The sequence below is a fragment of the Onychostoma macrolepis genome, chromosome 20, assembly GCF_012432095.1.
Source record: "Onychostoma macrolepis isolate SWU-2019 chromosome 20, ASM1243209v1, whole genome shotgun sequence".
NCBI lineage: Eukaryota > Metazoa > Chordata > Actinopteri > Cypriniformes > Cyprinidae > Onychostoma > Onychostoma macrolepis.
Genome location: NC_081174.1, coordinates 19,183,473 through 19,196,861, shown reverse-complemented (window position 1 = coordinate 19,196,861; position 13,389 = coordinate 19,183,473). Strand labels below are relative to the sequence as shown.

The following is a 13,389-nucleotide window of genomic DNA, read 5'->3' as shown; positions in this document are numbered from 1 at the left end:
CCCCTGCTTAAACCAGCACATGTCCAGGCCGACTTAAGTTTGCCAATGACCATTTGGATGATCCAGAGGAGTCATGGGAGAAAGTCATGTGGTCAGATGAGACCAAAATAGAACTTTTTGGTCATAATTCCACTAAACGTGTTTGGAGGAAGAAGAATGATGAGTACCATCCCAAGAACACCATCCCTACTGTGAAGCATGGGGTGGTAGCATCATCTTTGGGGTGTTTTTCTGCACATGGGACAGGCGACTGCACTGTATTAAGGAGAGGATGACCGGGGCCATGTATTGCGAGATTTTGGGGAACAACCTCCTTCCCTCAGTTAGAGCATTGAAGATGGGTCGAGGCTGGGTCTTCCAACATGACAATGACCGAAGCACACAGCCAGGATAACCAAGGAGTGGCTCTGTAAGAAGCATATCAAGGTTATCAAGGTATGTCTCTCACAGTGGACATGCACCTACGATGACAATTTCAGACCCCTCCATGATTTCTAAGTGGGAGAACTTGCAAAATAGCAGGGTGTTCAAATACTTATTTTCCTCACTGTGTATATATATATATATATATATATATATATAATTTTTTTAATGTATTTTTTTTAAAGAAATTAAACAGAAACATTGTTAAACTGTTAAACACTGTAGAACAAATTACATTGTAACATTGTATATAACATTAACATTGTGTGTTTATAGTATGTGTTGCCCTTCTGTGCCTCGGCTGCACGAATGTGCCGCTGTGATTTAACGTTAAGATGCTGAGATAAGCTATGTCGTTTTTCCCACCGTGTCCGATATTAAAATTAGTGCGACACGCTTTGAAAAGACGTGAGTGTTGTTTACATGGCTTTGAGACAAGAAATTTTATTCTTCCGTCCAGCTGTTGTTAAATTTACACTAATATATTTTTTTTCTTCGCCGGAGCACCACCTGACTCTTCTCCTTCCATTTGTACCACTGATGCTAGATTCAACTTCCCGCGTCTACTACTTGCGCAGAAATCTACAGCGCAACTGGGTTGTAGGTTGCCAGGATGAGGTCACAAATGGTTTGAAATTTGTGTATTGTGTCGATTGTGTGAGGTGATGCGTTGGGTGATGCGTTTCATTCAAGATCTGGCAACTGTACAACCTTGGAATAAAATTGATGTGATTATTTAACTAGATTTTGGCCATACAAACTACGGGAGTTTCCTGGGAGAAATAAAAAAACGGCAGGGGGGCGGGAGATGGGTGAGAAATACGGGAGACTCCCGCGAAAAACGGTAGTGTTGACAGGTATGGCATAGCCTACTGCATCCAGTCAGTCATTACAACGTTACTAAACACACTCACACTGCAAAGACGACTGGTGCTGATGTTGACATCGCAGCAGCACTTTTAGCCAATCACTATAGGGATCAGCAGACAGACGTGATGATTCATGACGGGTTTTTAGCGCGATAACGGATCTGATTTTGAATGTATAACTGTATAAGTGATCATAATGCCTAAATATAAGTTACATGGTAAAGAGTGGAGAGTGTTTTAACTCTCAAAACGTGAATTACACCTGTTGAGGGAGAGATGACACGAAGGCTATATCACTGCAACACTGAAATCAGAGCACAGTTAAATGATTTAATCAAAATCTATTTATATCTATACGATCCTGTCTTTTATCTTTTAAACGGTCCAGATTGGTATATCATTGAAAGCTGCTGGACTTGTTAGTTTTTTTTTATTGTCGGATTATCATACAGTATGCATCAATGAATGAATGACACAGTTTTGACTGTCATGGTGTGTGCATGAACGAGTGTGAAATACCTCATTACGGCCCCTTTTTTGCATTTAAATTCTGACTGTTGACATTGAAAATGATGCATGTGCTTTTTCAAGGATATCGGTTAATTTCTCGATTGCCGTTCTGACAGTGCCATCTTGCGTATTTTAATCATATTTGTTAATTCTCTTTAATTTATTTGCCCCGATTTGATTCATGGGAAATTTATCTAGCATTATATTTATATTATTTTATCGTCATTATTTTGTTTTAAGGAGATAAAAATGGCTCTTATCAACCTTGATTTACATTCTATCACATTGTTTTGACAGTTAAAGTTTTGGGCGGGTTTTTCTGAGCTTTAATCGTCCATCCAATCTGGCAACATTGCGTCCAACGTCAAGCCAACTTTATGCCAGTACGTGACTGTTGTTGATCAAGACAGTGGACTTCGCTCTGTTTAAGAGTTTGTTTTTGAGAGGGCAGTTAAATATTATAGTTAGTCGACCTATTATATCGCGGAGAGCTAGCGATTCTCTCTCTACAATTTGCTGTGTGGATTCTTGTAATATTAAACAAAAGCTAAATTTAATTGGCATAACATTTAAAATCTAATCACAACAAACATGGCAAATCGACCAGTGCAGAAGAAGACCAGCAGTCAACCACACTTCCTGCAGTTCAACAACCTCGCATGCGAAACAGCTGGAGGAAAGGTGAAAAATGGAGCATTTGAAATAAACATCTTATCACTATTCTGATATTTTTAGATTGCGTTTGCTCACTGAAATTGATTATCAAACTACTAACATTGTCATTAAAGGTGATTTTTGCCACGGATGAGTGGTTTGCCCCAGCTAGAAATCTTTTAAAGGTAAAGTCCTTCATGTGTTCAAACATTTTCTAGTATTATTTTGTATTAATTATGATGATCTGAAACTTTTAAGAGAGACCCTCCAGAATTCATAGCCTCAGCGTTTACTGAATACGGAAAATGGATGGATGGCTGGGAAACCAGAAGGAAAAGAATTCCAGGTATTAGTCCATCTGCACAAATCAAAGCGAGTTCACTGTAAAACTGGGAAATAGGGCTCGGCTTGTTTCTCATTTCTCTCTAATGAGCTCTAGTTCCATTGGGCCTGGATGAATTAGAGCAGAATAGCTGCAGGCTACTTCCTTCTCTCATCCATCCAGCCTCTCTGAAGATCTGTAAAATGAACGCATGAGAGAAAGATGTACTGCAATACTGAGACGCTTCCTCATCTGATCGGGCTTTCAGGGCATGTTTTGTAATCTCAAAGAGTGCTCTGTCTGTACTTACAATAGATTTCGGTGATCTCATGAAAGATGCATGTGTCTCTCATCTTGTGTTAAAGGTCACGACTGGTGCATCATTCAGTTAGGAGTTCCAGGAATTATTTATGGCTTTGATGTGGACACATCTTTCTTCACCGGGAACTATGGACCATACACCTCCATTCAAGCTGCATGTCTTGGTGGGTATCTATGGCTGCAGCCTTTAAGAACCAAAGTATAAGGTTACCTTCATTATATCTAATATGTGACATTTAAATCAGATCAGATGCCGCCGTTCACCCTTGAAGGAGATCGTACAGGCATGGCAGCTTCCCCAAGCCAGTTCGACGCTGTGGCACAGGTGTAAACCATCATCCAGTGCACTAGATATTTTTTATACGCATAATCTCCAGTCTGTGTTTCTGAGGGAACTCATTCTGAATTTATGTTGAACAGCTTAACTCAGACAGCTGGGAGGAGCTTGTCCCGATGACAAAGCTGAAGCCGGGGTACTCTGAATCATGCCACAACTACCTGAATGTCACCTACCCACACAGAGTTACCCATATCCGCCTTAACATATATCCAGGTAATACACCATGAATCATTCAGTGCAATTTTAAAAAATGACAAAACAGAGAATGTGATCATTCATAATAAAAAAAATGGCCCGGGGAGAGATGCTACAGCGGAGCAGCATCTTAGAGAGCCATTTGTTTTGTAAAATGAATACAAATGAAGGGTTGTAAAATGATAATAAAATATTAACATTTTATTTATATACCACCTAAAAGCTGGTACTATATGTATTCCACTTTTTTATGTGGTGTTTTATTTACTTATTTTTCTTAGCGGATGATTTCTTGCCTAAGGTGGTTACAAGAATCTTTTGATAAATTGTTGAAAAAATTATAGCTTTGACTTAAATTTGAAGTGTGTGATTTATGTGCCACTAGCCACCAAACCTTCCTGCCACTGGTTGGTCAGACAGTTAGTCCCGGCCTAAACCAACACTAGTGCAACACATTTTTTTCAGTGGCCTTGGTTCTGGAAGAATTTTTCACATAGGAATGTTTTTTTTTAAAGTGTTATAAGCCATGAAACAAACCAGTAAGCTATGATGTGAATCACAGCATTACAAACTTTGATTTGATGCAAAAAAAGTAAAGAAATTATTTAAAGATAATTTCATATATATATATATATATATATATATATATATATATATATATATATATATATATATATACAGTATCTCACAAAAGTGAGTACATCCCCTCACATTTTAGCAAAAATTTTAGTATATCTTCTCAAGGGACAATACTACACAAATGAAACTTGGATATATTTTTGAGTATATCCAATGTGCAGCTTGTCTATAACTCAACATATAGCCATTATTGTCCAAATAACTGGCAACAAAAATGAGTACACCCTAAGTGAACATGTCAAAACTGTGTCCAAAGTGTCAATATTTTGTAGGGGCACCATTGTTATCTAGCACTGCCTTAATCCTCCTGGGCTTGGAGTTCACCAGAGCTGCACAGGTTGTTGCTGGCATCCTCTTACACTCCTCCACAATGACATCACGGAGCTGCTGGATGTTAGACACATGGTGCTTCCCCACCTTCCGCTTGAGGATGCCCCACAGGTGTTCAATAGGGTTCAGGTCTGGAGGCATACTTGGCCACTCCATCACCTTCACCGTCAGCTTCATCAGCATCAGCAAGGCAGTTGTCATTTTGGCTGTATGTTTAGGGTCGTTATTAGTTAGGACAACTTGCCGTTCAGCCCAGTTTCTGAAGGGAGGGCATCATCTTCTGCTTCAGAATGTCACAGGACAGGACATGTTGGAATCCATGTTTCCCTCAATGAACCGCAGCTCCCCAGTACCAGCAGCACTCATGCAGCCCCAGACCATGAAGCTACCACCATCATGCTTGACTGTAGGCAAGATACAATTTTCTTGGTACTTCTCACCAGGTACTTCTCACTTTTTTGAGAATAATGACTGTATGTTGAGTTATTTTCAGAAGACAGTAAATCTGTACAGCTATACAAGCTGCACATTGACTACACTAAAATATATCCAAGTTTCATTTCTATAGAATTGTCCCATGAAAAGATATACTAAAATGATTGCCGAAATGTGAGGGGTGTACTCACTTTTGTGAGATACTATATATATATATGTACACGTTTGGTCTCGTTCTGTATCGCGTATCTTGTCGGTGTCTGAGCTTGCTTGGCCATTTGTTGTGGAAAAAATAAGGAAAATGTGTTCAGCTGAATTCAATTAGTATTTTGTTAGACGAGTTTAAAAAAAGCTTAGTTTACCGTGGCAACTGTCGTGTGAAAACCGAAGAGTGTAAAGACCATGGACTCTCAACCGGGCAGGGACACCGGCAAAGGATATAAGTATCGCTTTTTATTTCTCCTCTTTCCTACTACTTGTTTCACTTCTGTTTCAGTTTTTATAACCATTTCTTACTATGTGTAAGTAAGTTGTTGTTTTTTAGCATGTGTGTTTGGTAGTGTTATGTTTTAGGATTACTGATAAACTACTGTCGTTTGATTTGTATTTGTTATCTATTTTAATTTTAGTTAAATTATTTCTGAATTTACTGTGTCTGTATAGGTTCTTTATTAAGTTTTAGTTTTATTTAATTTGAGTTATTTTTATACTTCAACAAACTAAATGGAAATGAAATAATATATATATTGAATTTATAAATGTGTATGTATGTATATGTATGTATTTGTGGTTGTACATACACATATGTAGTTGTTTTTTTGGTGTTTGGCTTAGCTAGTGTTATGTTAGAATCATTATAATACTCTTATACCCTTTGTTCTTTAATATTTTTAATTGTTTTTAGCTTCATTTTTTTGTTTTTCATTTAAATGTTAAGTTTTGAAATTTTGTTGTATGCATTTGTCATTTTTATTTAATTTCTTTGTTTTTTAAAATGTGTATATGTAGTATTTATGAAGTTTCAGCTTTTAGTTTTGGATCTGTTTTAGGTTGTTTTAATACTACAATTGATTGCTTCTGTTGTCCTCATTTGTAAGTCGCTTTGGATAAAAGCGTCTGCTAAATGACTAAATATAAATATATAAATATATATATGAAGAGTTCCAAAGCAAAAGCCTCTAAAAGCCATCTTGGTCAAAAATGAGATAATGATACTGAGTGAATGCTCTCCACACATAGTGTATGTTCATCAAGTATTTTCACTTCAAATGCACTAAATCCCAGCCTCAACCCATTCAGAAGTACTAGTACTTACATAGAAACCCATACATAGTTGCCAGAAAGAAATGCTAATTTTAAAGAAAAATGTCAGACGTACTTAGTGGCTTTTGCATCTGAACTCTTCATATATATATATATATATATATATATATATATATATATATATATATATATAATCAACCTACTGTTGTCTGCCTAGTTTCCTCAGCATGTTAAAATAAGTGTTTTACCCTAGAAACAATGGAAAAAGTGTTTTAACATAAAAAATGACACCTTAGCTTTAAATATTTTATTGCTGTTTGGCAGATGGCGGAATTGCGAGGCTAAAAGTTTATGGCATTGGGAAGAAGGACTGGTCCACTGTTTCTAGTCAAGACCTAGTGGATCTTGTTGCCCTGAACAATGGGGGTGTATGCGTAGGCTACAGCGACGCCCACTATGGTCACCCACGCAATATGATTGGTGAGCGATTTTTTTGGATTGACAAGTTGAAAGACATCTTAGGGAGGCACTATGGCTCTTTTTTGTTCACTTGAGCCAAGAGAAGCATCTAAAATGCAGACCACTTTTACAGACTTTTTCAATCAGGCATATCATAAAAACTCTGTCTGGACTGTTTCCCAGACTTCATTTTTAATAACTTCCTGAGAGAATACTACACATTGTTTCCCAATAAATAAGTTATGGTCTATTTAATGACTGTTTGGAGAAGATTATGGAATAACATGAGAGATTTTGAGATCTAGATCAGTTCTTTGTGATTGTCTTGAATGTGTGTTTCTCTGTAGGTCTAGGGAGGGCTGACAACATGGGTGATGGGTGGGAGACAGCCAGACGCCTGGATCGGCCCAAAGTTTTAAAGGTAAAAGCAGACTTTTCATTTTAGGAAACATCACAAATATCAGTTATGTTCCTCACTGATCCCATATATTGGCTTTCAGGTGGATGAGAAAGGCATATTACAAGTGCCAGGCTTTGAGTGGGCTATTCTCAGACTAGGACATCCTGGCATCATAAGCAAAATTGAGGTAGACACCAACCATTTTAAAGGTACGAAAAGTATTGAATATTTATTTAAATTTTGTAGCATTTTTGTCTAAATGTTTTACATTTGAAACAACAGTATCTGTATGGAAGCCTGGTTCCGCCTCAGAGTACAAATAAAAAATTAGTTGTCAGATAAATAAAGTCACAATTACAAGAAACACACAAAATTAGACCGTGAGATATATAGTCACATTGTGAGACGTGTGATAAAAGTTTAGGGTCAGCATAAGATACTTTTTATTCAACTATTTTCCTTAGGAAATTTCCCAGACTCCTGCAAGATTGAGGCCTGCTGTTTGACTCCAGATGAGGAGAACAGCTTAATTCGTAACCAGTGGCGATCTGACAAAACCCCAAAGTGGAGAATTCTTCTTCCACCTCAAAAAGTATGACTTGCCCATCCGATAATTTCATATGACTTCATCTTCAACTTTATTCCTTTTTGTTCTGTGTAAATGTGATCACAATCTTCCTCATCTAGCTGAAGGCACACCACAGGCATTTGTTTTCTGGGGAGTCTGTGGTGCAGTGTGGGCCTGTGACTCATGTGCGTCTGGTCATAGCTCCCGACGGAGGGGTCAGCAGACTCAGACTCTGGGGTGGACCGGTGTCGAACAACATGACTCGCCCTCAGCCAATCTCCAAACTGTAATGCCATCATGTACTTTCAACACACAGTTACAGAAGAATGAAGGCCATCCGTTGTGATTTAAAATATTAACACCATAATGTTAATAACAACACTGAAGACTGAGAACATACTATATACAATACAATACCTAATAGCCTTCGCTGTGGTACAGTATACAAATGAATTATTGTCAAGGCCAATGTTTCAGAAAACACCTATAAAATACTCTGAAATTAGCTAATAAAATGAACTTTCACTCATTTTGTTTGCATTGTATATTGCCAAATCTGACATTTTAGATATAAAAACAGTTTTGAAAATACATATTATACATATAATACATATTGTGTCTGTCTATCAGTGTTAATATGAATGTTTGCCTGGATCAATTTTAATTTTTGAAACCATAATGTGAGCAGATGCAGACAGTAAGACATAATAAAAGACACTCCACAGACTGTACAGTTGCTTTGAAAATAACTGGTAACACTTTACAATAAGGTGTCATTTGTTAACATTAGTTAATGCATTAACTAACATGAACAAACAATCAACAATGCATGTATTACACTATTTATTAATCTTTGTTAATGTTAATGAAAATACAGTTGTTCATTGTTTATTCATGTTAGCTCACAGTGCATTAACTAATGTTAACAAACAACTTGTGATTTTAATAATGCATTAGTAAATGCTGAAATGAACATTAATTAAGATTAATAAATGCTGTAGAAGTATTGTTCATTCTTAGTTCATGTTTACTAATGTTGTTAACTAATATTAACTAATGAACCTTATTGTAAAGTGTTACCAAATAACTGTTAAAATAAATGTTATCGACAGGATAATATTTTCACAACTACCATTTTCATACACGTTTGAAAAGTTCTGCTTGCATGCATCATAGAAACCCCTCTGAAAAATATAATTGTAATAATATAATAATAATGATTGTCATTATTATATTATACTTAAAATAATTGCAAAAATACTATTATTTATATATATATATATATGCTGTATATAAATATATTTTTTATAATCTTTAATGCTGTAAACGTTCAACTAAAGTGTTATATTATAAAAGGAACAACAGTGTATATTTAGATTAAAAAAATATCATGCCTGCTGTGTGTGACCCTCTTTGATGGGCAATATTTTCTAAAATATTTTGCTGACATTTTTCTGATACAGGAACATGCATCAACAGGTCTTTGATTTTAAAAATTCTGTCTGAGTCAAGAAACGAATTGGAGCTTATCTCTATTTACATGAAAAGTTGCAGTTGACATATTCTTTTGACGTTTCTTCCACTATGTGCTTATCCCTCGGAACAGTTGGTGAAAAAAGAAGGTGGGATTTTGACATTCAATGACATGTTTCAAACTTGCTGGCATTTACTCTGTGCAATTGCACAGATAGCTTCTGCAGATGCAGAGATTTTCCAGTGAGCTGTTTTTTTCCCAATCATTTTGTCATGTTTCTCCACAGATTAAGGCAGCGGTCCATAGCGGGACAAATTGTGTTGGCATGGCGGAGAAAGATTCTGCAGGAGTCATGTGCTATCAGGTCAGGTCTTCTGTGCAGTTATGAAGCCCCAGCCATATAAAATACAGTCAATGGGCCTCATTCATAGAGAAGAAATCTCAATGTAGATTGTTCATGAAATCATTCCAATGCAAACTGTTGCATTAAATTACCTTAAGAATGGGTTTATGCGCTGTTCAAATTCTGTTTGTGTTTCATGAATGAGGCATTTATTTGAATTGAATCTGAATCGGTGTGAGAGATGTCACTATTTTTTTTTTCTTTACAAACAATAAAAATCACATTAACTAAGATTTCAGCATCGAATGACATTTCCAAAACAAAATAAGCGGAATTTAAAACCACAAAAATGAATATGCATATTGTGCCCATAGTTCTAGATGTCCTTGAACAGCCTGACATGTGGAGACGCAAGACAGCACCAGACATCTCTCATTTCTCTGGAGTCAAACAGGCTGCATTGTGATTAATTACAGTATATTATGCTCACTCATGCAGACACATGAACACTCACTCACTCACACACACACACACACACACACATACACACACACACTCCGGGCTCTTTGCTGTGGAGGAAGATAAGTGTTTGTTGGACTGAGCTTAAATGACAGAGGGGGTAAACGGCACACTCAGCACTTTGCTTTGAGAAAAGGTCAATGTGAAATATCTTGCGTGTTTTTATTATCATGAAATATTACAACTTGGTTTTCCACGCCAACTATGTTGTTGAAAAAGGTTTGTTTGTGCACATATTATGTTGCCATCCAGATGAGTTTATCATGTTTTTGTCAATTCATTTAAAACAGTTTTCATGCCAAATATGTTTAATTTAATTAACGTGAAATGTAACAAAAATGCCTTAAGAGAAAAATAATGAGACTCAAATGTGACACTTGTTGTCCGTAAAGGGCTAATATGGATATCATATCTAAGATAATTTAGTGTTGGAAGAATTTGTTGAGAAATATATTGAAATGAAAGACTTTGAACTGAAGACTTTCTCAGTGTTATTAACTAAAATTAAAATCTTAAAACCAACCATTTTTGATACTTGAAATAAAATGTTGACTGAAATAAAATGTAGTTGCCAAGCAGACATTTCTCATTTTAATATGATATAACTTGAAGTAACTAAAACTGAAAATATAATGTAATATATATGTGTGTGTGTGTGTACATGTTTATACTATATAGACATTTTATACGTGTCTAAACTATATAGACATTTAGAAAAATAAAACTACTAAAAATGACAAAACACAACTAAATTACTGAAACTTTAACATTAAACTGAAAACGGAAATTAGAAAAATAAAAACTTAAAAAATATATAAACAACTGTAAGAAATCAACTAAGAAAATGTTAGTATCTCAGTTATACTAAAATAACTGTGTTGTATCCTGGCAAATCAGTGAGAAATTACTGAGATTTTAGCTGAAACATGAATATGAGATTATTTTTCTTGTGTGTTTTTTTTCTCAGTCTGAGAAGATGAAGACAAAAGTCTCCATTTGCTTATAGTTTAATCCCATTGCTGTCTGAGGGAAACAATGTAGATGTTAAAGACGTGTAATTTGTGTGTTTTCTTATCGGATAGAATCTGTTTGAGAGAAAATGTGACATACTTAAGAGAAGTGAATTTTGGGATATTTTTATGTTCGAAAACATTTCTAAATCATGTTACATGGCTAACAGATATGTTGGAAAATCATTTTAAGACTAAATAAACCACATATGCTATGCATAATATTATATCACTCCTCAACAGAACTGCTGGACTGTCACCACATACTGTACTCAGATGGTCTGTTCATCCAGTGCTCACCAGCAGAGGGCGACAGAGGCCCAACAAACCTCTTCTGACCCCACAGGTAATGTGAGACTTGTGTGCATCTGCTGTCTTAGCATGACCTCTCTTCTGTCTGTCACTGTTTGTGTCTCTGCGGCACGGTGTGTGAGATCCAGTGGCCACAACAGGCTGTAAATGTAGAAAATTCTGAATCGAATAACACTTATGGTGAGGTGAACTATATGAACTGTAGCTAAATGGACCAGAACTGCATTAAAAATTCAGTCTGAAATTACAGAGTGTGTAAATGATGGTCATTTTTATTTTTGAATGAATTGTTTCTTTAACAAACAATGTCTTCAGTGCTCTTTGCTCTCATGCAGCGATGGGATTGTTTTATGTCAAACCCTAAAGCTCTGTTAGCACACATAGTCAGTGCACATTGATGAAGTGGTAAAAAAAAAAAAAAAAAAGGTAAATCTATAAATCTACTTCTCATCACTCTGAAGGAGAGAAACATTTCACCTAGATGCCCTGATCTGATATGAAACGCTCCATGAAATTCTGATTTGTAATACGCGCACTGGCTCTCTAATACATACACAGAAACACACACACACACACACAAACTCCCTTTCTGCCTCCACCTTGCCCTCCTCTCTTATTCGGCAGCCCTCTCCATCAATATCTGTCGGTTGGCTGCCAAAAAGAAGGATATGCTCAGGAATTAACTCTTTTTTTCTAACCCTTTCCCTCCAGCATGTTTGGATTTTCTCTGTTTGATCTGGACTGTTAAATAAGACGAATGCTATTAGAAATTCATGGCTGTGCCGTGCCATCAATAAATGATTAGTTTGCAGTGCTTGCCAGTGATTGATTGGCTGGGCAGGGGATGTATTGGAACCAGACTCATTCAATGCCACGGCGAGTCGCTGGGGAACGGCTTAGCTTATCAGTGCCTGAACAACCTAAAGTGGTGTTTGTTAAGAAAGATAGAAAAAAGAAGACGTAGAGAGAGAGAGAGAGAGAGAGAGAGAAAGAGAGAGAGAGAGCTAGGAATTTAAGACTGCTGTTTGTAGTTAATTGCACTTATTTACTCAGATCTGATAGATTTGATATACAGAGTGCATAAATTTATCTTGGCAATTTCCATTTTAACACAGTAAATCTGATCAGTGTCAAGATACAGCATATTAATGACTGTATATTATGCTATATTTTTATGGGAATATAGCATAACTCATACAGGCCTCAGAAATTTGTTATGCCAAGGCTTTGATCAAAAATACACTAAAAACTGTGAAATATTATTAGAATTTTAAATAATTGTTTTATATTTGAATATATTTTGGAATGTAATTTATTCCTCTGATGGCCAAGTTGAATTTTCAGCAGCCATTACTCCAGTCTTCAGTGTCACATGATCCTTTAGAAATCATTATGAATTACAAACCATGCTGATTTGGTGCTCAAGAAACATTTCTTACTATAATCAATGTTGAAAACAGTTGTGCTGCTTAATATTTTTGTGAAATCCGTAATGTATATTTTTCATGATTCTTGGACAAATAGAAAATTCAAAAGAACAGAATGTAAATCTGTAACAATGAAAAGTCTTCACTGGCACTTTTGATCAGTTTTATGCATCCTTGGAGATGTCCTTCCATAAATAAATAAATAAATCTTTCTGACCATAAACTGTTGAATGCACATCTCTCTGGAATACTTCATTCTGATTGCTCATTTGCTGTATTGAGCATATAGTGATGCTAAATTATATATTTCACCATTGGTCATGGCAAAATACAGTTCCATATACATTCATGACTCTTCAATCCACAATCTCTTTCAAGTCAACACAAGTTTGAATAGTTCATTAGCGCCATCTTGCAACTCAAAGCGGTTAGTACAACTATCAACTGTAATAAAATTAGCAATCAAGGACTAAAAACATCAATTGTAATATACACAATTAATGGCCATTAAACATGATTGAAGATGACTGAAAATAAAGAAATTAAAATTTTCTCTTGGAAGAGCAAAAAGCTGGC

General features: G+C 36.0%; 1 protein-coding gene across 1 annotated transcript; it reads left to right on the top strand.

Annotated features, from left to right (window-relative positions):
- The first annotated feature begins 2,156 nt into the window (after nt 1-2,156).
- On the top strand, nt 2,157-8,257 carry allc (allantoicase). Its single transcript, XM_058755994.1, has 11 exons — nt 2,157-2,483; nt 2,591-2,641; nt 2,715-2,802; nt 3,144-3,263; nt 3,345-3,424; nt 3,520-3,652; nt 6,626-6,781; nt 7,108-7,181; nt 7,261-7,369; nt 7,625-7,752; nt 7,848-8,257. Exons 1-11 carry the CDS (start codon nt 2,394-2,396, stop codon nt 8,016-8,018), a joined length of 1,200 nt encoding a protein of 399 aa, XP_058611977.1. The 5' UTR covers nt 2,157-2,393; the 3' UTR covers nt 8,019-8,257.
- Nucleotides 8,258-13,389: the final 5,132 nt, after the last annotated feature.

Excerpts from the sequence above, each read along its gene's own strand:
- allc (XM_058755994.1), top strand. The coding sequence starts at position 2,394 with ATGGCAAATCGACCAGTGCAGAAGAAGACCAGCAGTCAACCACACTTC. Across the intron at positions 2,642-2,714 it reads CAGCTAGAAATCTTTTAAAG|AGAGACCCTCCAGAATTCAT; the intron begins GTAAAGTCCTTC and ends GAAACTTTTAAG. Across the intron at positions 3,425-3,519 it reads AGTTCGACGCTGTGGCACAG|CTTAACTCAGACAGCTGGGA; the intron begins GTGTAAACCATC and ends TATGTTGAACAG.